We start from the raw sequence: 25,239 nt of genomic DNA on the forward strand, positions 1-25,239 counted from the left end.
GATCCTCAGATCTCAGCCTCCTGAGTAGCTAGGATTACAGGCGTGAGCCACCAGCACCCGGCTAAATTTGTAACTTTTAAATATGTAACTTTTTTTGGAAAGCAAGTCTAACATGTTTAAAGGAAAACTTACTTTGAAAATGTTCTTAATTTTCCATTTGTAAAAACTGACTTTTCTTTCTTTTCTTTTCTGGATGGGAATGGTTAATGTAGATCTGAAGAGGAACGACTACACACCTGATAAAATTCTATTTCCTCAGGATGAGTCCTCAGATTTGAATCTTCAGCCTGGAAATTCCACCAAAGAATCCGAATCAACTAATTCTGTTCGTCTGATGTTATAATGTTGCTCAATCATTGGTTTTGCCTACACCTCACAAAAATGTTCCTGTGTCTCTTTTTCTTCAGGAGGAAAATGTTTGGTAACACTTTTAGAAAGGTGTATGCAAATTAATTCACTGGCCCTAGCATCATTTAGAGGTCAATATTTGACCAAATTGAAATTGTCAGTTACAAACTCCGTCCGTATAGGATAAGCTGGCAGCTGAGAAAGTTTGAAGGTAATGGGAAATTAGTGTTCATAACTTGTGGAAGGGCTCTTTGTAGCCAGGGTCTTCATTTGACTTTGTTCCGATGAGAGGGTGATTCTCATAGGGTGCAATACCATTAACCAAAGTTAGGCGTCCATGCACATTTAATCGGCAGCTGGTTTACTACCATTCAGTTAGAGAAATGAAATCACTCAGCCATTGGGTTAAATGGCAGTTGGAAGTCTTCCTCAGTTCAACAATGATGTCACAGTTTCTCATCTAGATGCTTGCTGGCCACAGGAGAGGAGATGACTCTTAGAATTCTAGGTTCACAGGGGAAATTACAAAGCCTGAGCTAAAGACCATATTTGGTTTTGTTTTTGTTTTTCATTTCGTCCTGTGGTACTGGGGATCAAACCCAGAGCCTCATAAAGACTTTTTAAAAGAGGGATTATATTTAAGAATCAGGCCTAGACTCCATATTGAAAAATAGACCTGTTTGGGGTTTTTCGTTAGTTTTTTGTTTTGTTTTTGCTTTTTTTTTTTTTTTTTAACTAGTGCTCAAATTGTGTAAAAATTATTTGGGTTGCATTTTTTTAAAAAACACATTATCAAGTCACTGTGTAGCAGAAGAAAGCCATGACAAAAGGAACTGAACCCCTGTCAGAGAAGATACCTGTGAGAAAGTTGAAGTACTTTTTTCCTGTCTGTGTCTGCAGTGACAACCCAGAAGTTACACACTTCTCCAAAATTGTTACTGACCAATACATCCAATCAGAACCTAAGAACTTTCCATTGTGTCCAAACATCTGAACATGAATGTCACTTGTGGTACTTATTCAAGAATCAGTTGAGTTGCTTTATTACGTGATGTCGGGAAATTGCAACGCCACTTTATGCCAATAAGATGTAACTTAACTGCCCAGATATTTTGCATATCCAACTACAAGAAAAGCTTATCTACTGGTTTATGCTTTTGATTTTTTTCCTGTTTTTTTTTCTTTTTATTTCCTAGGTACTAATTTTAATTTTTATTTTGAAGGGAGCAGTGTAAAGCTTATTTGTATTCCGTAGTGTATCTCATAGATACAACAAGGCAAGCAGAGATAAGCTGTTTAAATAGTGTTTCATATTGATGGGGGGGAGAGAAAAGTGTATTACTTAAAGATATTATACTATATACATTTTGTATATCATTAAATCTTTAAAAGAAATTAAATAAATTTATTCTTGTTTACAGATGTTTAGTGAGTTTACTTGTCCTGAAGAATTATGTGGTATCTTCAGAGTGTTGTTTATTTTTCAGAGTGCCATTTTTTAAAATAAGCCATTGATAGACCTATGCCTTTTCACACTATCTTGTACAATATGTACTTTTTTTTCTACTTTTATTTTTAATCTCTTGGCCAGGAAAGGAATTGTGGATGTTTGAATTTTTTTATTATTTTTTTTATTTTTGGGGGGAGGGGATTGGTCGGGTCATGGGGCCTGAACTCTGAGCCTGGGCGCTGTGCCTCAGCTCTTCAGCTCAAGGCTAGCGCTCTACCACTTGAGTCAGAGCACCACTTCTGGTTTTCTGGCGGTTAACTGGAGATAAGAGTCTAATGGACTTTGTTGCCGGGGCTGGCTTTGAACCAGCATGTGATCCTCAGATCTCAGCCTCCTGAGTAGCTAGGATTACAGGCGTGAGCTACTGGCGCCTGTCTGGATATTTGATTTTTATGATAGTTTTACAAGCCACTTCTCTTACATATTTTACACATATATGTAGGCTTTATAACAGTCCTACAAAGTGGATGTTACAATCTATTTTACTGACTAGAAAATCAAAGTGCTAGCGAGACTCTGTGGCCACATGAGAACCACAGCCCCTGAAGGCCCTGCACACCAGCCTCACCTGTGCCCCTAAGTCTTGTGCTGTATGAACACCTGACAGAATGGCCTACGCCATTCGCATGCCTTTTCCTGCTTACAGTGCAGAAACAGACCCGTTCCCATGAACTGCCTTGTTAGTATGGAACTGTTTCCCTGTAATCCGCACTCACCATCCTTCTTTAGATTGCCCACATTCACTGTTTCTCTGTAGTTGAAAAGTGACATTTGCCTCATCTCTTTTCATTTTCTTCTCACCCTCATCATTCTGAAGAGAATAAAACTGTCTTCCTAGATTTTGTTTTTTTTTTTTCTTTTTGGTCAGTCGTGGGGCCTGAACTCTGGGCCTGGGCGCTGTCCCTCAGCTCTTCAGCTCAAGGCGAGCGCTCTACCACTTGAGCCACAGCACCACTTCCTGTTTTCTGGTGGTTAATTGGAGATAGTCTCACAGACTTTTCTGCCTGCACCGGCTTTGAACCACGATCCTCAGATCTCAACCTCCTGAGTAGCTAGGATTACAGGCGTGAGCCACCAGCACCCAACTTAAATTTTTTATGGTAATTTGTAGTAACAAGAATATAGATCATCTTACTTACAAGCCTACATATGAAAATCTTGAAAAAAGGTAAATCTAGCCAGGTGCTGATGGCTCACGCCTGTAATCCTAGCTACTCAGGAGGCTGAGATCTGAGGATTGAGCCTCAAAGCCAGCTGGGCAGGAAAGTCCATGAGACTTATCTCCAATAAACCACTCAGAAAACCAGAAGTGGTGCTGTGGTCAAGTGGAGAGTGCTCACCTTGAGCTGAAGAGCTCAGGGACAGTGCCCAGGCCCAGAGTTCAAGCCCCAGGACTGACAAAAAAATATTCATGAAAATGACTACAAATGGACTAAAATTTGAAGAATAGATCATTAATATGCAACTGCCATCACATATACCTAGCCATACTGTTTGACTTCATGCCAGAGTTGTGGGTTCAAACCCCAGCATCCACCCAAAATGATGTGAAAAAGTTTTAAAGGGTGGCAGAATAAGGAAGAAAAATCTGTCAACATTACATGTAGGGGCTAATTATCCAGACACACCCCCACACCTGGCTCAAAGAAAGTTCCTCTCAATGGCTTTATGTAGTGTGTGTGTGTGTGTGTGTGTGTAGCCAGTGGAGTACAGTGGCAGTTCATACTGCCGCTTGCTCTTTTTGATTCACCAGTAGTATATCTTGGAGAAGAGTCCATCGTAAATAGATCTACCACACTGATTTTAAGTTTGAAATAACTTCAAGCTTAGAGAGATTGGCAAGAGCAGTACAAGGAGCTGCAGGAAATCCATCACGGATTCACCATTTGGTGACATTGGACAGCATTTACTCCCGTCACCTCCCCTTCCTTGCCTTTTTCTTGTCTGTTATGTTTCCTGAGTCATTAGAAAACAGATTGTGTAAGGCTGGGAAGGTGGCTCAATGGTAGTGCGCTTGCTTTGCATGCGTGAGGCCCTGGATTGGATTCCTCAGCACTGTATAAGCGGAAGAAGCCAGAAGTGGCGCTGTGGCTCAAGTGGTAAAGGGCTAGCCTTGAGCTGAAGAGCTGAGGGACAGCATCCAGGCCCAAAGTTCAAGCCCCACAACTGACCAAAAAACAAAACATTGTGTATGTACATATATACATATATATATTATATATACACACATATATGTATATGTATATATGTATGTGTGTATACACACACACACACACACAGGCCAGGCTTGGTGGCTCATGCCTAGTTACTCACAGTAGGAGTTTGAGAGGATTTGACAAGACTCCATTTCAATCAGTAAGCTGGGCTTGGTGTTACCTGTCTGTTGGCCCAGCTAGGCAGGAGACATAAATAAGATGACCAAGGTCCAGACTGACTCTGGCAAATATGCAAGAGCCTATCTTAAAAATAACTAAAATCCGGGGCTGGGAAAGTGGCTCAGTGGTAGAGCGCATGCCTTGCATGCCAGAGGCCCTGGGTTCGATTCCTCAGCACCACATAAGCAAAAAGAAAAAAGCCGGAAGTGGTGCTGTAGCTCAAGCAGTAGAGCACTAGTCTTGAGCTGAAGAGCTGAGGGACAGCACCCAGGCCCAGAGTTCAGGCCCCATGACCGGACCCAAAAAATAAAAAAAAAATAACTAAAATCCGAAAAGGGCTGGGAGGCTGCTTAAGTGGTAAAGCAGCCGCCAAGCTCAAGGCCCTGAGTTCAAACTCAAATATCACCAAAAGAGGCTGTTTATAGCATATATTCTTAAAACTAATGTGCATGCACCTAAAAAAAACCCATTTCCTGAGAAAGCTAGTAGAGTCATCCGATTCATAAGATCAAATTCAAATCTGATGTAAAACTCATAACCTGTATTAATAGAGTTAAATTCCATTAGTCCCAATGTTATAAATATGCTCTCCAAGAACCCCTAGAGTGATAAACAAGAAAAGAATTGTCTCAGCAAGGTGAATGGTGCAAATAGCAAACAAGGGGCTGGGAAGGTGGCTTAGTGGTAGAGCGCTTGCCTTGCATGCCTGAGGCCCTGGGTTCGATTCCTCAGCACCACATAAGCAAAAAGAAAAAAGCCGGAAGTGGCACTGTGGCTCAAGTGGTAGAGCGCTAGCCTTGAGCTGAAGAGCTGAGGGACAGTGCCCAGGCCCAGAGTTCAGGCCCCATGACCGGACCCCCCAAAAAAAAGCAAATAGCAAACAAGCAGAGCAGGCGGGCTGCATCCTGTTTATCCCTAAAGCAACAGGCCCCGCCCCTCTGCTCAATTGGTTGAGCTCAGGTTCATAGTCTGATCATAATTGGCTAGTTTGAAGAGGGTAAGATATATTTACATAAGGTGATCATTAAAAGACTTTAAAAATAAGAGTAACTGGACTCAAGAACTCAAAACATACCCACACCATGTCTCCCCTATATTTGGAGCCATCTGCCTATGTCTTAATTCCGTCTTAGAACAATAAAGACAAAAACCTTACATTTCAAAAATCCTTATCCCAAAGCAGTTCCTCTTTTCCTATTTACGTGTGGACATTGTCTTAGCAGAACAATCAACAAGAGACCAGCCACCCACGCAAAAGAGGAACTTTTAAGAAATTTTGATAGAAAAAATGACTTTTCTCCCAGCTGTAACGACCTTTTACAACTTTTTTCCCTCTGGATTCAATCCAGGATTGGTCATTGAATTCGTTTTCTCTAGTTTCTTTCTAATCTGGAATGTTTCCAGTCTTAGTCCTTCCTGATACAAAGCCAGGCACCAGTGGCTCATGCCTGTAATTGTAGCTACTCAGGAGGCTGAGATCTGAGGATGGTGGTTCAAAGACATACAGGCCAGGAGAGTCTGTAACAGACTCTTATTTCCAATTAACCACCGAAAAGCCAAAAGTGGGAGCCTCAGGCCAAGCAAGAAAATTCAAACAAGCATCCCTATCTCCTGGCAACACACTGGAATCTTGGGAAAGACTATGATGCATGAAAAACTCCAAGTTAGAATGGTGTAGGAGCCATCTGAAAATTAGGCTGTCGTTAGAGAACAGGGGGAAGGGCATATATATTGTTTTAAAAACAAAGAGCCAGCATAACAGCCTTGAAGAAATGAAGTTAAAAGGCATCAATGTACCTCCTGAATGGAAGTGAAAGTCTGTTCCACTAACATGACTTCTAACCGGATTTTCCCAGCAGATGACTTCGGAATTTATTATGTCCTGTGAGCCAATGTCTTATCATAACTTTTGTTTTCTATCTACCTCTCAATCTACCTACCTATCTGTTTATTTTTCCATGCTTGTACCAGGGCTTGAACTCAAGGTCTTTTACTCTCAGCTTTCCAGCTCCCCGCTGGCCCTCTACCACTTGAGCCACACCTCTAGCCAGACCTTTTATTTTTTGCTGCTTAAATGAAGGCAGTCTCATGGACTTTCCCCTTCTGTCCTTGAACCTTGATCCGCGAGATGGCAGGCTACTCAGTAGCTGGGATTACAGGCCTGACCATGGGCTCATAACAACTGGTGAGGACAACTTTCTAGATAAAGTTCAGAGAGAGGAAGAGAAAAGACAGATTCCAAAAAATCAGGGGATACCCTCCACACACCCCAAAATTTAAAAAGAGAGAGAAATGGAAGATGATGAATATCCAGGCAATAGATCCTCAAAGTACTTCCGAAGGGGCTGGGAAGGTGGCTCAGTGGTAGAGCGCTTGCCTTGCATGCTGCCTGAGGCCCTGGGTTCAATTCCTCAGCACCATATAAGCAAAAAGAAAAAAGCCGGAAGTGGCGCTGTGGCTCAAGTGGTAGAGCGCTAGCCTTGAGCTGAAGAGCTGAGGGACAGCGCCCAGGCCCAGAGCTCAGGCCCCATAACCGGACCCCCCCCCCAAAAAAAAAGTACTTCCGAAAAAATGACATCCCAGGGCCTCTGTGACACAGAGAGGTAAAAAGGCTAGGAGCCAGGCTTGTTATCCCGGAGCACTTTCCCGGTGGATGTGGCTGAGTACAGGGACTGAGCCGAGGAAGCTGACTCTGTTTTCAAAGTACTCCATGGAAAGGCAGCTTCAAGGACAAATCCGCTGGGCTGCCTGGTACGACAGGGCAGAGGAGAAAGAACGCGCTCTGTGGGGAAGGCGGCCCGCAGAGTACCCCGGGTCCTCTCTCCCCTGTGCAGGTCTGACCCCTCCTTCACCCCCCGAGGTCCTTACTGTGTTGCTACCTGCTAAGAAGATCCTAGATGGGGAGGAAGTGGGGGAACAATATCCTAGACACGTCATTACAGAAACAAGTGTTTAGCCGGGTGCTGGTGGCTCGTGCCCAACATTTTAAATCCTTGGGAGGCTGACTAGAAGGATTGCAGTTTGAGGCCAGCCCAGGCAGACAAGTCAGTGAGACTGCATCTGGAGGGAAGCAGCCCCGTGTGGTGGCACATGCCTGTCATCTCAGCTATCATAGGAAACCCCAAATAGGAAGTCCAGGAGGACTGGAAGCATGGATCAGTGGCAGAGCCCTGAGTTCAAATCTCAGTTCCACCAAAAGATGAAGTCTACCATTGACTGGCTACATAATCTGTGGCAAGTACCTTGTGTGAAACCCCCCGGGGAACCCGTTCAATAACCCCCTGAGGCTACGTGTAGCCTCTTCCTTCTCAGGGGGACCCTGCGAAGAACCCAGGACCTCACACGTGCTAAGCGTGTGCTCTAGACCAGTGAGGTACAACCCCAGCTCCTTGTTTTAGAGACTTTATAGATCAGAGTGGGCTGGGAAGGTGGCTCAGTGGTAGAGTGCTTGCCTTGCATGCATGAAGCCCTGGGTTCCATTCCTCAGCACCACATAAGCAGAAAAAAGCTGGAAGTGGTGCTGTGGTTCAGAAAGTGGTAGAGCGCTAGCCTAGAGCAAAAGAAGCTCAGGGAACAGTGTGCACAGGCCCTGAGTTCAAGCCCCAGGACTTCCTTCCTCACCCCACCCCCAAAAAAGAAAATAAAAAGCAAACAAGATCTCTTTCTATTTCAGGAGCTTGAGGGAGGGTTGTTGTCGTGTGTGTGTGTGTGTGTGTGTGTGTGTGTGTGTGTATTGTGCTTTCTCTCTCGGTCTCTGGTACCAGCACAGACCACTTGGACCCGGTGGCGGTGACGGAAGCGAAGGAGCCCCCCGTCCACCTGCAGGGGGTGACGGGCCTGCGGAACCTGGGCAACACGTGCTACATGAACGCCATCCTGCAATGTCTCTGCAGCATCTCCCCGCTGGTGGAGTACTTCCTCTCAGGAAAGTACATCACCGCCCTTCAAAAGTAAGAAGGGGCCCATCATCCTCGCTACACACACGGCTGGCATCTGAGGATCGCGGTTCAAAGCCAGCCCGGGCAGGAAAGGCCGGGAGACTCCTATCTGCAATTAACCACCAGAAAATGGGAAGCGGTGCTGTGGCTCAAGTGGTAGAGCGCTCGCCTTGAGCTGAAGAGCACAGGGACAGCGCCCAGGCCCAGAGTTCAAATCCCACGACTGGCCAAAAACTAAAAAATGAAGAAGGCAGGCAGGCACCTCCTTGTAGTCTCAGCCCCAGGGCCCCCCAGTGAGAGGGAAGGGAAAGGACAGACAGACAGACACAGACACACACACACACACACACACTGAACCCACAGAGGCTGCTGCTGGCTACTCCAGATCACGCATGGGAAGGGTGCTAAACAAGGAGGCCGGGCGTCCGGGCCCACCCTGGGGAGAGGCGGAGGTGGGACACTGGCACACTGTCTCTCCCAAGGGACTGCAGCGAGGTGGCCACAGCTTTCGCCTACCTGATGACAGACATGTGGCTCGGAGACTCAGATTGTGTCTCCCCAGAGATATTCCGGTCCGCTCTTGGCAACCTCTACCCCACATTTATGAAGAAGACGCAACAAGATGCCCAGGAATTCCTGATCTATGTGCTCAATGAACTTCATGAGGCTCTGAAGAAGGTAAAGACAATTCAGCTCTTCATGCTGAGATAGAGAGATCATTATCTTTTCAGGTGTGTGTGTGTGTGTGTGTGTGTGTGTGTGTGTGTGTGTGTGTGTGTGTGTGTGTGTGTGTGTGTGTGCACTTATCCCTTAACTTTTTCACTTGCGCCACGGCTCCATTTCTGGCTTTTTAGTGGTTAATTGGAGATAAGAGTCTCACAGAGTCTCACAGACTTTCCTGCCTGGGCTGGCTTTGAACCGTGATCCTCAGATCTCAGTCTCCTGAGTAGTTAGGATTACAGGTGTGAGCCATTAGTGCCCAGCCTAGAATCCTCCTTTAAAAAAAAAAAAATCAAAAATGGATTCTTCAGCAGACCCTGGTGACTCACACCTGAAATCCTGGCTACTCGGGAGATTGGTATCTGAGGACTGCAGTTTGAAGCCAGCCCCGGCAGAAAAGAACAGAAAAGTCCCTGTGACACTCTTATCTCCAATAAACTACTCCAGAAAAGGTGAGAAATGGCGCTGTGGCCCAAGTGGTAGATCGCTAGCGTTGAGCACCAAGAGGCTCAGCGACAGCGGCCAGGCTGAGTTCAAGCCCCAGGAGAACCACTTCCAGTTTTCTGATATTAAATTGGAGATGAGTTTCATAGACTGCTGCCCAGGTTGGCTTCAAACTTCGATCCTCAGATCTCAGTCTCCCGAGTAGCTAGGATTACAGGCGTGAGCCACCAGCTACCTTGAGTTCTTTATTGGATTAAAATTTTGATTAAGTAGGACGCTGGTGGCTCACGCCTGTAATCCTCGCTCGTCAAGAGGCTGAGATCTGAGGATCGAGGTTCAAAGCCAGCTCAGGCAGGAAAGTCCGTGAGACTCTTATCTCCAATAAACCAGTAGAAAACTGGAAGTGGCGCTGTGGCTCAAGCGCCTTGAGCTGAAGAGCTGAGGGACAGCGCCCAGGCCCAGAGTTCAAGCCCCACGACCTACCAAAAAAAAAAAAAAGTTACTATGAAGCCAGGTACCTGTGGCTCAAGCCTGTAATCCTAACTACTCAGGAGGCTGAGATCTGAGGATTGAGGTTTGAAACCAGCCCAGGCAGGAAAATCTGTGAGCTCTTATCTCCAATTAACCACCAGAAAACCAGAGGTAGTGCTGTGGCTCACAGTGGTAGAGCGGCAGCCTCCAGCAAAAGAGCTCCGGGGCGGGGCGGTGCCCAGGACTTTTTCCTCCCGAAGTTCTACTATAATAAGCAGCCCAGTTTGTAGCTGGTCCAGCTTGGTCATCAAACGCTCCCCCCTCCCTCCCCAGGACTGTCTCCAGTGTTTCTTCCAGCAAGACACACTGACCTGGAACAACCAAATTCATTGCTCTTTTTGTGAAACCAAGCAAGAAACAGCGGTGAGGGCCAGTATTTCCAAAGCACCCAAAATAATTATTTTTCATCTAAAAAGGTAAGGGACTTTGACATCTGCTGGATAAATATTTCAGCACAGTTTGACTGAGATGCAGTTTGCATGTCAACAATTCACCTGTGTAAACTTCTGCGCCTGTGAGTGGAACTCGTGGTACAACACGCGTGGCGTGGCGCATGCCAGGAGTCCTGGCTGCGACCCCCACACTAACTAAATATACACAAACAAATCCTACCACCTACTGTGATTGGGTACACTGTATTATGAATTTATTATTCTTTTTAGCAGTACTGGGGTATTTGTCAGTTGTGGGCCTTGAACTCAGGGCCTGGGCGCAATTCCTGAGCTTTTTTTGCTTTGAACCATACCTTCACTTGTAGTTTTTGAGTGATTAATTGGAAATGAGACTCTTGGGCACTTTGCAGCGGGGCTGGCTTTGAACCGTGATCCTCAGATCTCAGCCTCCTGAGTAGCTAGGATTATAGATGGGAGTCACCAGCAACTGGCTAGTACTGGATTTTGGTTTTGGGGTTTTTTTCGTCATAGGGCTTGAACTCAGGGCCTGGGCGCTCTCCCTGAGCCTTTTCCACTCAAGACTAGCACTCTACCTCTTGAGCCACAGCTCCACTTTTTGGGAGATGAGTCTGGTGGACTTTCTTGCCCAGGCTGGTTTCAAACCTTGATCCCCAGATCTCAGCCTCCTGAGTAGCTAGGATTACAGGTGTGAGCCATGTCAGCTTTTGCTCACCGGCAGGGGGCAGTATGGCAAGTATTACCCCTCCCACCCCCCCCCCCCCCCCCCCCCGCCGTCCCGGGGCAGGCAGGGTCTGCTTAATTGGTTCTTCCTGAAGAAGCTGACTTCATTAAGATCTGGGGAAGAGCTCCAGAGAGAGGGGCCCTGGAACTAGGTCTCCCTGAGATTTTTTTTCTTTAACTCCAAGACTGGTCCACACTGTGGCCTCTGGTCAGGTTGAGGGTCTCCCACCCTGGCCTGGTAAGTGTGTGTGTATGTGTGTGTGTGTGTGTGTGTGTGTGTGTGTGTTGGGAAAAACAGCTTGACCTGAGTACTGACGAGTACTGGCTGGTACGGATTTTAGAAGAGTTGGTTTTTCAGTTGGTCTGTGGGATTACAGAAAGACAAGCTTCCCTAGGTTGCTTTTGGCATTCAGATAGGCCAATGGGAAACCCTTTAGGGAGACCCCGTTCTTTTTGCTGTTTTGTCGGTCATGGGGCTTAAACTCTGGGCCTGGGCGCTGTCCCTCAGCTCAAAGCTAGCGCTCTACCATTTGAGCCACAGCGCCACTTCTGGTTTTCTGGTGGCTAATTGGAGATAAGAGTCTCATGGACTTTCCTGCCCGGGCTGGCTTTGAACTGCGATCCTCAGATCTCAGCCTCCTGAGTGTCTAGGATTACAGGCGTGAGCCACTGGTGCCTGGCTTTGTTGCTATTGTTTTGTTTTAGTCTGTCCTGGAACCATTACAGCAAACAGCATTGCTAGCATCGCCAACAAAGTTCTCTTGTGATTCTTTACCATCACCTGCCCATCCTAAAACCCTGGAAATGGTTCACCTGATTTCTATCGGGCTGGGTTTTCCTTTTCTAGAATGTTCCATGCCATACCAGGCATAGCCTTTTGAGTTCAGCTTCCTTTGCTTAAGCATATATATTTTTTTGAGATTAGCTGTGTGTGTAAATGCATTAGAAAATCCTTCCTTTTGATTATTGGGTATTTCTTTTTATGAGTGTAAAGTTTTCTGGTAAACGGTAGGCATTCATTTCTAGCTTTAAAAACAAATAGTTTGGATATAAATTGTCTTGGGAAGACACCAATATATGGGTTTCTCTCTTTTTTTTTTTTTTGGTCAAACAGTTTTTTACTTTTGGGCAAAGACTGGATTCATTTACCTAACTTTCCTGCCTGAGACCCGAATCCATTTTTTTTTTTCCAAAATGGGCACAATTTTTTAAAAAAAGTAATTCTGATTAAAGCCTAGATGTGAGGTCTTCTGATGTACTAACAGTGGAAAATGTGAAAGGTTTTTAACAAAACTTACTTAACAATTGTGTGAACGCCAACAGCATGTGTGTGAGGAAGATGAGAGACAGAGCAGCCATCTGGTCAGTCCGCCACTGTCCAGGCCTCCTCTGCGGCCATCAGCTGATGGGATTCGTTTGCCCTGTGTCCTCCGTGTTTTCCTTATTCAGTCTCGTTGAGGTTAGCTGGCCTCCCGTGACTCCCATTCCAGGCCTAGCTTCAGTGAGGCCTGTGGATTTTGATATGAGAGGAGTAAATGATTTTGTGCCAGTACTGGGGACTGAACTCAGAGCTTCATACTCTTGCTTGGCTTTTTTGCTCAAGGTTGGTGCTCTACCACTTGAGCCACTTTCAGATTTTTGTTGGATAACCAATAGAAGAGTCTCACAGACTTTTCTGTGTGAGATAGCTCTGAACTTTGATCCTCAGATCTCAGCCATCCCCTGTAGCTTGGATTACAGGCATGAGCCAAAGGCACCCGCCAAGAAGTAGTTTATGGCAGGCCTGTTCCAGATAATCTTCCAAGAAATTGTTTCTAGCCCAGTGCTGGTGGCTCACACTTTTAATCCTAGCTACTCAGGAGGCTGAGATCTGAGGATCACAGTTCAAAGCCAGCCCAGGCAGAAAAGTTCTTGAGACTCTGATCTCCAATAAACCACCAGAAAACTGGAAGTGGCGCTCAAAGTGATAGAGCACTAAGTTCCCAGGCCTGGATTTTTTTTTTTTTTTATGAGTACATTTCTTTTTTTTTTTTTTTTTTTTTTTTTTTGGGGGGGGTCCAGTCGTGAGGCCTGAACTCTGGGTCTGGGTGCTGTCCCTCAGCTCTTCAGCTCAAGGGTAGTGCTCTACCACTTGAGCCACAGCACCACTTCTGGCTTTTTTTTTCTTTTTGCTTATGTGGTGCTGAGGAATCGAACCCAGGGCCTCATGCGTGCAAGGCAAGCGCTCTACAACTGAGCCACCTTCCCAACCCCTCAGGCCTGGATTTCAAGCCCTGCGACCAACCTAGAAAAAGAAAAAAAGTGTTTCTAACTATGCTCAGGCTTTGCAATGTGTGTACATTTCATTCATGTGAAGCTTGCGTCAGATATCATGCATTTGTTATTTTTGCAGGTTTGACATCCAAGGTACAACAAAAAGAAAACTGAGGACAGACATCCATTACCCGCTGACTAACCTGGACCTCACTCCTTACATTTGTCCAATTTTCCGGAAACATCCCAAATACAACCTCTGTGCTGTGGTGGTGAGTGAGCTCCCAAAATAGCAAAATGTATGCATTTTAAAGAAAACCCTGGAATCATCTCCCAAATCCTCGGCTCATTCATGCTTTCCCTGGCTTCCCTTTTTAAAAACCAAATGGATAGGCAGGTGCCAGTGACTCACACCTGTAATCCTAGCTACTCAGGAAGCTGAAATCTGAAGGTTGAGGTGTGAGGCAGAAAAGACCATGAGATTATAATTATTATTATTTTTGTCAGTCCTGGGGCTTGAACTCTGGGCCTGGGCACTGTCCCTGAGCTCTTCAGCTCAAGGTGAGCACTCTACCACTTGAGCCACAGCGCCACTTCTGGTTTTCTGGAGGTTAATTAGAGGTAAGAGTCTCACAATTTTCCTTTCCTGGCTGGCTTTGAATTGAGATCCTCAGATCTCAGCCCCCTGAGTAGCTAGGAGTACAGGTGTGAGCCACTGGTGCCCAGCTGACCATGAGATTCTTATCTCCAATTAACTACTCAAAAGCCAGAGGTGGAGCTAATGGCTCAAGTGGTAGAGTGCTAGCCTTGAGAAAAAAAAAAAGGCTCAGGGATAGAACCCAGGCCCTGAGTTCAAGTCCTAATACTGGCACCCCAAAAAACCTACCATGCCATAGTTCAGACCCAGAAGTACTCAGTACCCAACAGCATCAAGCCCCAGAGGCTGTGTGGGGGCAGGCCTAGTACAACTCTAGGGGTCCCCTTTTTGCTCCATGGTCACCTGGGCTCAGCCAGGAGCCCAGCAAGCATGGAGCAGAATTGAGGCTGGCATCAAACCTCCTGCACCCACCCCCTGAGCAGCTAAGACCACAAGCGTGAGCCACTGGTGCCTGGCATTATATTTTTTTATTTTTACTTGTCTAACAAATAGTTCTTTAGCCAGGTGCTGGTGGCTCATGCCTGTCATCCTAGCTACTCAGGAGGCTGAGATCTGAGGATTGGGGTTCAAAGCCAGCCCGGGCAGGAAAGTCTGTGAGAGTTTTACCTCCAATAAGTCACCAGAAAAATGGAAGTGGCTCAAGTGGTAGAGTACTAGCCTTGAGCTGAAGAGCTGAGGGACAGTGCCCAGGCCCAGAGTTCAAGTCCCACAACTGACCAAAAAAAAAATAGTTCTTTACATATTCTGGACATTAGCCCCCTGTTGGATGAACACTGCGGGGCCTGTCTTCCATTCTTCAGTGTGTAGATGGCTTCCTTTGCTATGCGGAAGTTTTTTGACGTAATCCTGTTTGTCCATTTTGTCCTATGGTTTTTGGAGTCCTATCCAGGAAATCATTGCCTGGACCAGCATCTTTAAATGTTTGCTCTTTTTCTTCTAGTTTCAGAGTTTGATGTGACACACTAAGGTCTTTGGTCTGTTTTCAGTTGATATACATGCAGGGTGAGAGGTAGGGATCCAGTGTGAATGGATGGATAGTCAGTTTTTCTCAGCACCATTTGATGATGAGACTGGCTTTTCCCCCAGTGCATGTTTTGGAATCTTTATCAGGAATCGGGTCCATTGGTCTATGTGTCTGGTTTTCTGCTCTGCTGTTCCCATGCCATTTTGCTTACTGTGGCTCTGTTGTATATTGTAAGGATGGTATTCTGATGCCTTCCTTTTTGCTGACGGTAGTTTTGGTGGTAAAAGTCCTTTGAATTTTGGGTTTATTAGCTAAAAGGCTTTTTCTGCCAATGGCTCCTGCCTGTAATCCTAGCTACTCAGGAGGCTGAGATTTGAGGATTAGTTGACTTGAAATCCTTTTGTGCAACTACTTGAGGATAATTAATTATTTTTATATCTATTGAGATGACTATGAATTTTATCTTTGATTATATTTGTTGCTCTCTTACATTGACTGATTTGCATAGGCTGAGCCATCCTGGGATAAAAATCAACTTAATTGCTGGGCGCTGGTGGCTCACGCCTGTAATCCTAGCTACTCAGGAGGCTGAGATCTGAGGATCATGGTTCAAAGCCAGCTCAGGCAGCAAAGTCCATGAGACTCTGATCTCCAATAAACCACTAGAAAACTGCAAGTGGTGCTGTGGCTCAAGAGGTAGAGCACTCGTCTTGAGCTGAAGAGCTGAGGGACAGCGCCCAGGCCGAGTTCAAGCCCCACGACCAACCAAAAAAAAAAAAAATCAACTTAATCTTGTTGGATGTTTTACACACACACACACACACACACACACACACGTATTTTTTTGTGTATGTCAGGCCTAGGATTTTTTTTTTTTTTTGGTCATGGGGCTTGAACTCGGGGCCTGGGCGCTGTCCCTCAGCTCTTCAGCTCAAGGCGAGTTGCTCTACCACTTGAGCTACAGCACCACTTCCACCACCACTCTACCACTGAGCCATCATCTCAGCCCAGACCTAGGATTTGAACTCAGGGACTGGGTATTGTTCCGGAGCTTTTTCCCTCTAGGTTAGCACATGAGCCTTTTTTGGTGGTTAATTGGAAATAATCTCATAGACTGCCTAGGCTGGCTTCAAACTCAGTCCTCAGATCTTAGCCTCCTGAGTAGCTAGGATTATAGATGTGAGCAACTGGCCCCAGGATATAATTTGTTTTTGGATTTGTTAAGTATGCATTGAGTTCTAACATGTCCTCTGCCCTACACTGTTTCCGCCTGTGCTGATAAAAAGAATAGATACCCTGTAAATATTTTATAAATATTTAGAGTCCATTTGATCTATTGTATGAATAAGTTCTGATGGTTGTTTTTGTTTGGTCAGAATAATCTAAAGAGAATGTAAACTAACTGTAACGATCAAGGTATAATGATTGAAGGTATAAAAAGGTCCTGGTACAGTGAATGACTTACCCTCCCTCTCTCCTTCCTTCCTTCTTTTCCCACCCTCCCTTCCCTTCCTTCCCTCCCTCCCCAGTCCTGGGGACTGAACTCAGTGCTTCGGCACTGTTAAGCTTCTTTTTAGCGCTCTACCACTTGAGCCACAGCGCTACTTCTGTATATGTGGTACTGAGGAATTGAACTCAAGGCTTCATGCATGCTAGGCAAGCACTCTCCCACTAAACCACTCGGGGCCTTACCTTCATGCTTTGCTTTTTCTACTCAGGGCTGGTGCTCTACCACTTGAGCCACATCTCCACTCCTGACTTTTTGTTGTTTAATTGGACAGAAGAGTCTCAAACTGCATTTGTCTGCCTGGGGTTGTTTTGAACAGTGATTCCTCAGATCTGAGTAGCTAGAACTGTAGGTGTGAGCCACCAGTGCGTGGCCTTTTATCATTTCTTGCTCTTAAAATAATTCCTTGTGCTTTTATCTTTACTTTCCCATAGTAGTGTCATACTTCTGTGTCTTCCCTTTGAAGTCTTGGATCCATTTGGTTTCTGTACAGTGACAGATAAGGATCTAATTTCCATCTTCTTCATGGGCATATCCCATTTCCCAGCACCATTTATTATAGAGGTGGTCTTTTCTCTGACATGTGCTTTTGGCTCCTTTTTGTCCCAAAACAGGAACCTCTTTCTAGTGATTCCATCTGGTACACAGACAAGTTGCAGCGTTGTATCTCAAAGCCTAGGTGTTTTCTCTCAGCCCCTCCAGCATAGGACTTAAATCTCATTTCTTCTCACACATCTAGAGGCTGTAGCTGTGTTATTTCTGGATCTTTCATTGCTTGGGCGCTGTCCCTCAGCTCTTCAGCTCAAGGCGAGCGCTCTACCATTTGAGCTACAGCGCCATTTCCGGTTTTCTGGTGGTTTATTGGACATCGGAGTCTCACGGTCTTTCCTGCCCGGGCTGGCTTTGAACCACGATCCTCAGATCTCAGCCTCCTGAGTAGCTAGGATTACAGGCGTGAGCCACCAGCGCCCGGCTCTTTCATTGTTTTCTACTGGACTTCGTATCTGCTTTTTTTGATTGTGGGGCCTGAACTCTGAGCCTGGGCACTGTCCCTCTGCTCTTCAGCTCAAGGCTAGCACTCAGGGTCATTTCTGGCTCTTTCTGTTTATGTGGTGCTGAGGAATCAAATCCAGGGCCTCGTGCATGCAAGGCAAGTGTTTTACCACTGAGCCCCTCGTATCTTGCATTATGGCTCCATGGTATAAGTTGGAATCCAGTATTGTTACACTGCTAGTATTGCTTTGTTTTTTTTTGTCGGTCGTGGGGCTTGAACTCCGGGCTTGGACGCTGTCCCTGAGCTCTTCAGCTCAAGGCGAGCGCTCTACCGCTTGAGCCACAGCGCCACTTCGTTTTCTAATGGTTTATTGGGGATAAGAGTCTCACGGACTTTCCTGCCCAGGCTGGCTTTGAACCTGGATCCTCAGATCTCAGCCTCCTGAGTAGTGAGGATTGCAGGCGTCATCCCGGGCGCGCCGGGCTAGCAGTGCTTTCTGTTGAGAATTGTTGTTGTTGCTGTAAGGGATCTTTTACGCTTCTGTATAAATTTCAGGATTGGTTTTTCTGTTTCTGCCTGTGCTGACATTCGGATTTTTTTTTTTTTGGGGGGTGGGTGGGTTGTGGGGCTTGCACTCTCGGGCCTGGGCGCTGTCCTTAAGCTCTTCAGCTCAAAGCCACAGCACCACTTCCAGTTTTCTGGTGGTTTATTGGAGATGAGTCTCCCGGAGTTTCCTGCCTGGACTGGCCTTGAACCTCGATCCTCTGCTCTCAGGCTCCTAAGTAGCTAGGATTACAGGTGTGTGCACCCAGTGCCCGGCTAGTTTTTCTGCTTTCTTTCTCAGCCTGTTCATCTTTTATATACAGAAACGGCTGATTCTGTATTCAGCTACACTGTCAAGTGTTGAGCAGGCTGTTTTGTTATGTGAGTTTTTAGAACCTACATGTATTTCCATAACTTCCCCAAATTCCAACTAGTAATAAAGTTAGATTGGTTTTTGTATTTTGTCCTTATGTTAACCTACTTTCTCTAGTCATTTCCCTTTGTTTTTGCTTTATTAACAAATTTAATTTTTATTCAGTATTTATGAAAGTTAAGCATTTTTAGTTCTTTAATAATTTCCCTAAAAACTAAAAGCTATGGCTGTTGTATGGCAAATCCAGGACTTCAGTTTCAAGAAAACAGAGAAGCCACATGTTGAGAAGCCAAATCAGGAGTCTTTATTAGGAGGCTGGTAGCACTGCAGGCAGATTCCCGTCTCAAAGACCTACAGCCCAGAACAGAGCTAGCACACAGCTTTTAAAGACAAAAACCACCATGTTTGGAGTGAAGACCAAGCCTTAACAAAAGTGTCTACATGGGCAGAGCAAACTGCATGAGAGTACTTACATCTAACTAAAGTGTTACACATAAACAAAGGAGAGGGCTGCGAATGTGCTTTAGTGGTAGGGTGCTTGTCCAGCATGCAGGAAGCCCTGGTACCTCATGAACAGAAAACGCCAGAAGTGGTGCTGTGGCTCAAGGGGTAGAGTGCTAGCCTTGAGCAAAAAGAAGCCAGGCCCTGAGTTTGACTGGGGAACAGTAAGGAGCAAGCAGGACCCCAGTTATCTAGGGGAAGCATGAACTTCCTGGAGCCCAACAACTCATGGTATATTTGCAATCCAAACACTGTCCTCTGTAGCCTCGAGAGTTCTCAAAGTCCTCATCTTCTGTGAGCTTCTAACAAGAGGCTAAGATGGCGTTTCTTAGATTTTTGATTTCTAAGACCTTTTCAATGGGGAGAAATTTAAGAGCATGCCAACTCTGATCACTGAACAAGCCATGTTGCAGCATTCCCCCCGCTCCTGAGTTTAAAACAAAACTGATCCTTATTGCCCAGAAGTCTGTAATACAGCCACTCTCTCGCAGCAGTGCCAGTCTCCTCTTTCCCCATCTTCTTCACCATGCAGGTCACAAGGCAGCAGCCCATGCACGTTTTCCTCTAACTGCGGCGGCCATATGGACGCACGTCTTTTCCATTTCTTAGCCTATCCTGTGAACTCAACTCTTGCGTTCATTTGGGAAAACGAAGTTATCTTACCCCGAATTTCCTCTAGCGTTGTCAGTAGCTGGCGGAGCAGCGGTGCAGGCAGGCGGCACGAGCAGCTTCAGTTTAGGCGAGGGGCCCACGAGGCAGTTCCTCCAGCGTTGGCAATGTGAGCACTAAGGGGCCCCCTTCCTCCCTAGAACCACTTTGGCGATCTGGATGGTGGGCACTACACGGCTTTCTGCAAGAACTCAGTAACCCAAGCCTGGTATAGCTTTGATGACACGCGAGTCAGTGAGATTCCAGATACTTCTGTGCAAACCGCCACCGCCTACCTCCTGTTCTACAGTTGCCAGCCCTTTTCTATCCCCATACAGAAGTGTAAGTGCTAGGAAAAGTGTCTTGAAAACTGCACAACGTGCAATCAGGAAGTTCTGCTCCCTCATTAAACTCTTCACACAACTTCTGAGCCTGGCCTGTATTCCCGAGTCTTCTGTGAGCCTCCCTCGGTGAGCCTCCCTCTGTGGGCCCACTGCGGGGAGAGACGCTGCTGTTTTGCACACGGCGGCCTGCAGGTTGCCTATGGAGGTCCACTGCCTGCCTTCCAGCATTGTTGTTGTTTTTTAATTAAAGGCGGATTTCGATTATAACACATCTCAGTTACTTTCCCAAGATTCTTCATGGGGCTCAATAATTTAGTTCCCAGCTGGGAGGCTATGCCCAGGGCTGGGCAGGGCTGCTCTATGGCTCAGAGTTTAATCCTCACAGAGGGAAAAGAAAGCTCGCGTAGACCCAAACCAGTGTTTGTGACAGTGTTGGGCCGAGTACCTGAGCGCTTCTGCTTAGTTAGAAGATGTGGAGTGTTTCCAACTTTACATTTTGAAACCTGTGCATCCATCTTCTCCCTGAGCATTCACTAAGCGCCATGCTTGCTGCTTGGCCCTGAGTATTTTACAGGTAACGCCTCTCAGCACGTTCACCTCATTCTTGTATGAAATTGCAAAGCTGACTTCATGTGTAGCAACTGAGTTGCTGAGGTAAGCGCTAACCTTTTTCCTCCTTCAATATACAACACTGTTCTGGCGCAGTCCCTAATGCACCTCCCCTCCCCGCCCCCATCCCCTGGGTTGTGGGGCCTGAACTGTGGGTCTGGGCGCTGTCCCTCAGCTCTTCAGCTCAACGCTAGCGCTCTACCACTTGAACCACAGCGTGGAAAATCCACAGAGGGCTGTCAAGATACAGCATTAAAGACAGGACACTTAAACAGTTTTAAGTTAATTTTTCATTAAGATTTTAATGTAGATGTAAATGAAATTCCCATTTTAAAAAATTAAAGAAAGTTTCCATGTTTGTAGAATAAAGATTTAGTGCACAAATACAGCCTAAAGCCAACGGAAAAATAGCTCTGCCCTGTCATTGCCCTAGGAAAGCGCTGCAGTTACTCAGCCTGGGCCGGAAGGAAAACAAAAGCGTCCTGAGTGCTAGGCTTCACAAAAGGACACGTTAAATATGTACATCGGGTTGCTGTGCAAGTGTGCAATAATCTGTACACGTACATTCCTATCTGCTTTAATCTTCTAGAGTATTCATACACCAGGCGGGGCAGGGGAAGGCCGTATCAGTGAAAAGGAGGGTGAGGGTGGCGATGGCTTCAGGCCGGGGGAAGGGTAACGCGTAGCTACTTCGTTATTTGACCTTTGGAGCAGACTACGAAAGTTGCTGTGACACCTGCTTGGTGTCGTCCTTACACTGACCTGAAGGAATGGCGCCCACTGTTCTCGAACTCGCGCCCGGAGCCGCTGCGCGCCACCGCCGCCATGGGAGCGAGTGAGCAGCGGCTGCCAAGGGCCGGCACGCAATCAGCGCGAAGCTCTCCCTCCTATGTGGCCATGTCGGCGGCCCGCGGGCCCAGCGAAGTGTAGAAGAGGATGTAGGCGGCTGAGGATCTCACCGCGCCCACGGAGATGTCTGAAACTTCGTGGTCATCGAACTTGAACCACCGCTGCCGCGCCGCATTCTTGCAGTAGGCCGTGTAATGGCCGCCGTCCAGGCCGCCGTAGTGATTCTGCCCAGCAAGACACAAGAGCAGTGAACACGCACTGGCCACTTACGACGCCAGCAAGCGTGTGCAACGCATGCTTTCTCTAAGAGCCACTGGTTCGAGTCAGGACATACTTACGGAGACAGAAAACAAGTTGTACTTCTTCAAGCTGTTCTTTGGACCAATGACGTACTGTGACAAGTCCAGGTTTTCCAACGGGAAGTCCACGGACGTCTGCAGTTTCTGCTTCCATCTACCATCATAGGAGAAGCTGTGGAACGAACGTCACGGCACACGGTGAGAATGCTGGAAAGGACCCGGTACACACAGGGTCCGCTTCTATTGTACAGAGGAGACCAAGGCTGCGGGCAGCAAACCATGTACCTCATACCAAACAGCACAGCAGCTCTACACCCTGCTCCCGGATCCCTGGGTCAGCTAGGACTGTTGGACACATCTGCTACAAAGGCAAAACTCATTAACAGTAGTACTTGGTCCAGCATGGTGGCATGTGTGTGCAATCCCAACCACAGGGTAGGGAGAGGCAAGAGGATTGTATTAAATCAGCCCTGGAAAACAGACCCTGGGCAAACATGGTCTCTCTGTAATCCCAGTCACTCAGAAGGTAGGTGGAGGTTGGTAGTAGGTAGATCAAGGTTCAAGGCCAGCCTGGGCAAAAGTACGAGATCCCAAACTAAAGCAAAGAGAACTGGGGAACAGTGCAAGTAGACCGCTTTCCTAACAAAGGTAAAGGCCCAAGTTCAAATGGCGAGTGGGAGACGGCACCCATCACTCTGACTGCACAAGGCCTGGGAGGCTGGACTTGGGGAGACTGGAGCCCCAAGCTCCTTGGACAAAGTGCCGCATTGTTCTTGCATCTTTTATTTTTTTAAATTTTTAATGTTTTTGTCGGTTGTGGGGCTTGAACTCTGGGCCTGGGTGCTGACCCTCAGCTCTTCAGCTCAAGGCGAGCGCTCTACCACTTGAGCCACAGCGCCACTTCCAGTTTTCTGGTGGTTAATTGGAGATAAGAGTCTCATGGACTTTCCTGCAAGCTGGCTTTGAACCATGATCCTCAGATCTCAGCCTCCTGAGTAGCTAGGATTACAGGCCTGAGCGCCCGGCTCCTTGCATCCTTTAAACACCAAAATAATGTCATGGAACACGGTTATTTCAAAATGAGCAACATTTTTTTCTTCCAGCTCTGCGACCCTTCGCACATGAGGCCTTCGCACATTCTACCATGGAGCTCCGCCCGGCTCCCGCCCACATAGGGTTTTTGGATACAGCCAAGGACAATATTTAATAATTAATATGTATTCAGCTATAGAATGGCTATACCTTTTGTTACAAAACATGCACAAAAGACATTGAACTAACTGTCAATACTGAAAGTAATACAAGCAATAAGAATCTCCTGGGGCTGGGAAGGTGGCTCAGTGGTAGAGTGCTTGCCTTGCATGCCTGAGGCCCTGGGTTCGATTCCTCAGCACCACATAAGAAAAAAGAAAAAAGCTGGAAGTGGTGCTGTGGCTCAAGTGGTAGAGTGTTAGCCTTGAGCTGAAGAGCTGAGGGACAGCGCGCAGGCCCAGAGTTCAGGCCCCATGACCAGCCCCCCCCCCAAATAATAATAATAATAAATAAAAATTACATTTCAAAATCATGTGTTGCTTTTTTTTTCCCATGGCAGTCCTGGGGATTGAACTCAGGGCTTTGGTGCTGTCACTTAGCATGTTTGTTCAAGGCTAGCAATCTACCACCTGAGCTACAGCTCCACTTCCAGGTTCTTGCTGGTTAACTGGAGATATGGGTCTCACACCTTCCTGCCTGAGCTGGCTTTGAACCGTGATCCATAGATCTGAGATTCCTGAGTAGCCAGTATTGTTAATTTGTTTTTTTTTGGTCGGTTGTGGGGCTTGAACTCTGGGCCTGGGCGCTGTCCCTGTGCTCTTCAGCTCAAAGCGAGCGCTCTATCACTTGAGCCACAGCGCCACTTCCAGTTTTCTAGTGGTTAATTGGAGATAAGAGTCTCATGGACTTTCTTGCCCGGGCTGGCTTTGAATCACAATCCTCAGATCTCGGTCTCCTGAGTAGCTAGGATTATAGGCATGGCTTGAATGTTAAACTTTATCTGTATTAGAAGGTTATATTGCCCAGCACTTTATGCATGTCACCGGATGTGATTACATAAAGCTTTTCTATCTCTGAAGGAGTGAGTTGAGACACTGGCAGCGTCCCTCTGCTCTCCCTCTGCCTTCTTTCTTTCCTGCTCTGATCGCCTCCCTGCCCGTGGCTCGTGGTGTCATGGTAGCTGCAGTACCACAAGACTTGTGCTCCTGCGCGGTGCGCGCCCTTACCGTTTCAGATGCACTAAAAGCACCGGCGGCAGCTTCCAGATTTCAATCTTCTTCAGGGAGTCCCTCCGGGCTCTGCAGTGACTGCAGTAAAATCGGTTGTTGTCGGTGAGTTTTTCTTCTTTGGAAAATAACCTAAGGCAATCCTGGGGAAAAACACGTAGCAGACGTGGGCAATTCAGCCTCCACCCTGTCTCAGGGAGCGGCGCCTAGCAGAAGAAGCCAGCTGCAGGCTGCAGGGCGCATGGAGCCTCACCCAGTGACAGAGCACCGTGCCCAAGGCAGAAGAGAGCTGGAGTGGGGAGAGCCTGGGCCCTGGAGGAAGCTAAGTTACCGCAACCACACCCTGTGTGCCCAAACCACCCACTGCCATCCCCAGCTAAAGCGCAAACACAAAACATAGACTAAGTTAAAGTCAGCATAGAACAGCGACTGGAATTGGGGGTCTGGGCGAGCACCCAGACCTTGAGCTTTTTTGCTCAATGGTTATGCTCCACCAACTAAAGCTACAGCTCGACTTTTGGCTTTTTGGTGGATAACTGGAGATAAGAGCTTCACAAATTTTCCTGCCCTGGCTGGCTTTGAACCATGATCCTTAGATCTAAGCCTCCTGAGTAGCTGGGATTACAGGTGTGAGCTACTGGTACTTGGAATAAATAGCATTTTTATCTAAGTTACTTTTTCTCCGTCTTAAACTCACCTGTAATGTACATTTACTCGTGGATGCGAGCGGTAGAGACAGATACATAAAGGCCTCAAACGTCCTCGACTTCTTGTGGCAGGTGAGGCACTGTACTGTGGACTTGAACTGACCCTGAAAAAGCGTAACGATAATGGACTCGTTGAGCTGCTTGTGTTTCTGCCACGCATGTTCTGCAGCTTTGAAGTCATCAAGATGATCGTTATTTTCTTCTTTATACCTCTTCCGATTGTCAGCCTAGAAATAATAGAAATAAGATTTAAAATGCTATGTTAATACCTAAAAGGCGGCAATATTTATGTACGTATGTATTTATTTTTGTCGGTCATGGGGCTTGAACTCTGGGCCTGGGCGCTGTCCCTGAGATCTTCAGCTTGAGGCTAGCGTGCTACCACTTGAGCCACAGCGCCACTTGCCCAGCTCGTTTTTTATGGCTTTGAATGACTGTGCTAGCCTCCCAAGCACTGGGATTACAGGGGCGCACCATCACTGCCCCGTGTGCACTTGACATTTGTACGTATGTTCAGTGTTAAGAATGATAACTAGGGGCCGGGAATATCGCTTAGTGCCAGAGTGCTTGCCTAGCATGCATAAAACCCTGGGTTTGATTCCTCAGTACCACATAAACAGAAAAAGCCAGATGTTGCCGGGCGCTGGTGGCTCACGCCTGTAATCCTAGCTACTCTGGAGGCTGAGATCTGAGGATCTCGGTTCAAAGCCAGCCCGGGCAGGAGAGACCTCGA

General features: G+C 46.8%; 3 protein-coding genes across 3 annotated transcripts in view; 2 read left to right on the forward strand and 1 right to left on the reverse strand.

Annotated features, from left to right (window-relative positions):
* The window catches only part of Trpm7 (transient receptor potential cation channel, subfamily M, member 7), a 98,434-nt gene extending 96,696 nt beyond the window's left edge, over nucleotides 1–1,738 (forward strand). The window contains exon 40 of the mRNA XM_013010113.1: nucleotides 213–1,738. Within this exon, the coding sequence (XP_012865567.1) occupies nucleotides 213–343 (131 nt within the window). The 3' untranslated portion in view covers nucleotides 344–1,738. The remainder of the gene's footprint in view (nucleotides 1–212) is intronic.
* Nucleotides 1,739–6,064: 4,326 nt separating this feature from the next.
* Usp50 (ubiquitin specific peptidase 50) lies at nucleotides 6,065–19,793 on the forward strand. Its single transcript, XM_013009958.1, has 6 exons — nucleotides 6,065–6,117; nucleotides 7,998–8,183; nucleotides 8,654–8,849; nucleotides 10,140–10,282; nucleotides 13,392–13,524; nucleotides 19,602–19,793. Exons 1-6 carry the CDS (start codon nucleotides 6,065–6,067, stop codon nucleotides 19,791–19,793), a joined length of 903 nt encoding a protein of 300 aa, XP_012865412.1.
* Nucleotides 19,794–20,674: 881 nt separating this feature from the next.
* The window catches only part of Usp8 (ubiquitin specific peptidase 8), a 54,429-nt gene continuing 49,864 nt past the window's right edge, over nucleotides 20,675–25,239 (reverse strand). Inside the window, exons 14-17 of the mRNA XM_013009959.1 lie at nucleotides 24,497–24,733; nucleotides 23,800–23,942; nucleotides 21,581–21,713; nucleotides 20,675–21,466 (exon numbers count right to left, since the gene is read on the reverse strand). Of these exons, the coding sequence (XP_012865413.1) occupies nucleotides 21,281–21,466; nucleotides 21,581–21,713; nucleotides 23,800–23,942; nucleotides 24,497–24,733 (699 nt within the window). The 3' untranslated portion in view covers nucleotides 20,675–21,280. The remainder of the gene's footprint in view (nucleotides 21,467–21,580; nucleotides 21,714–23,799; nucleotides 23,943–24,496; nucleotides 24,734–25,239) is intronic.

The sequence above is a fragment of the Dipodomys ordii genome, unplaced genomic scaffold (assembly GCF_000151885.1).
Source record: "Dipodomys ordii isolate 6190 unplaced genomic scaffold, Dord_2.0 Scaffold11, whole genome shotgun sequence".
Classification (NCBI taxonomy): Eukaryota; Metazoa; Chordata; class Mammalia; order Rodentia; family Heteromyidae; genus Dipodomys; species Dipodomys ordii.

Coding starts and splice junctions, on each gene's coding strand:
- Usp50 (XM_013009958.1), top strand. CDS start 6,065: ATGACTTCTAACCGGATTTTCCCAGCAGATGACTTCGGAATTTATTAT. Junction 6,118..7,997: donor TTCGGAATTTATTATGTCCT/GTGAGCCAATGT, acceptor CTCTGGTACCAG/CACAGACCACTTGGACCCGG. Junction 13,525..19,601: donor ACAACCTCTGTGCTGTGGTG/GTGAGTGAGCTC, acceptor CTTCCTCCCTAG/AACCACTTTGGCGATCTGGA.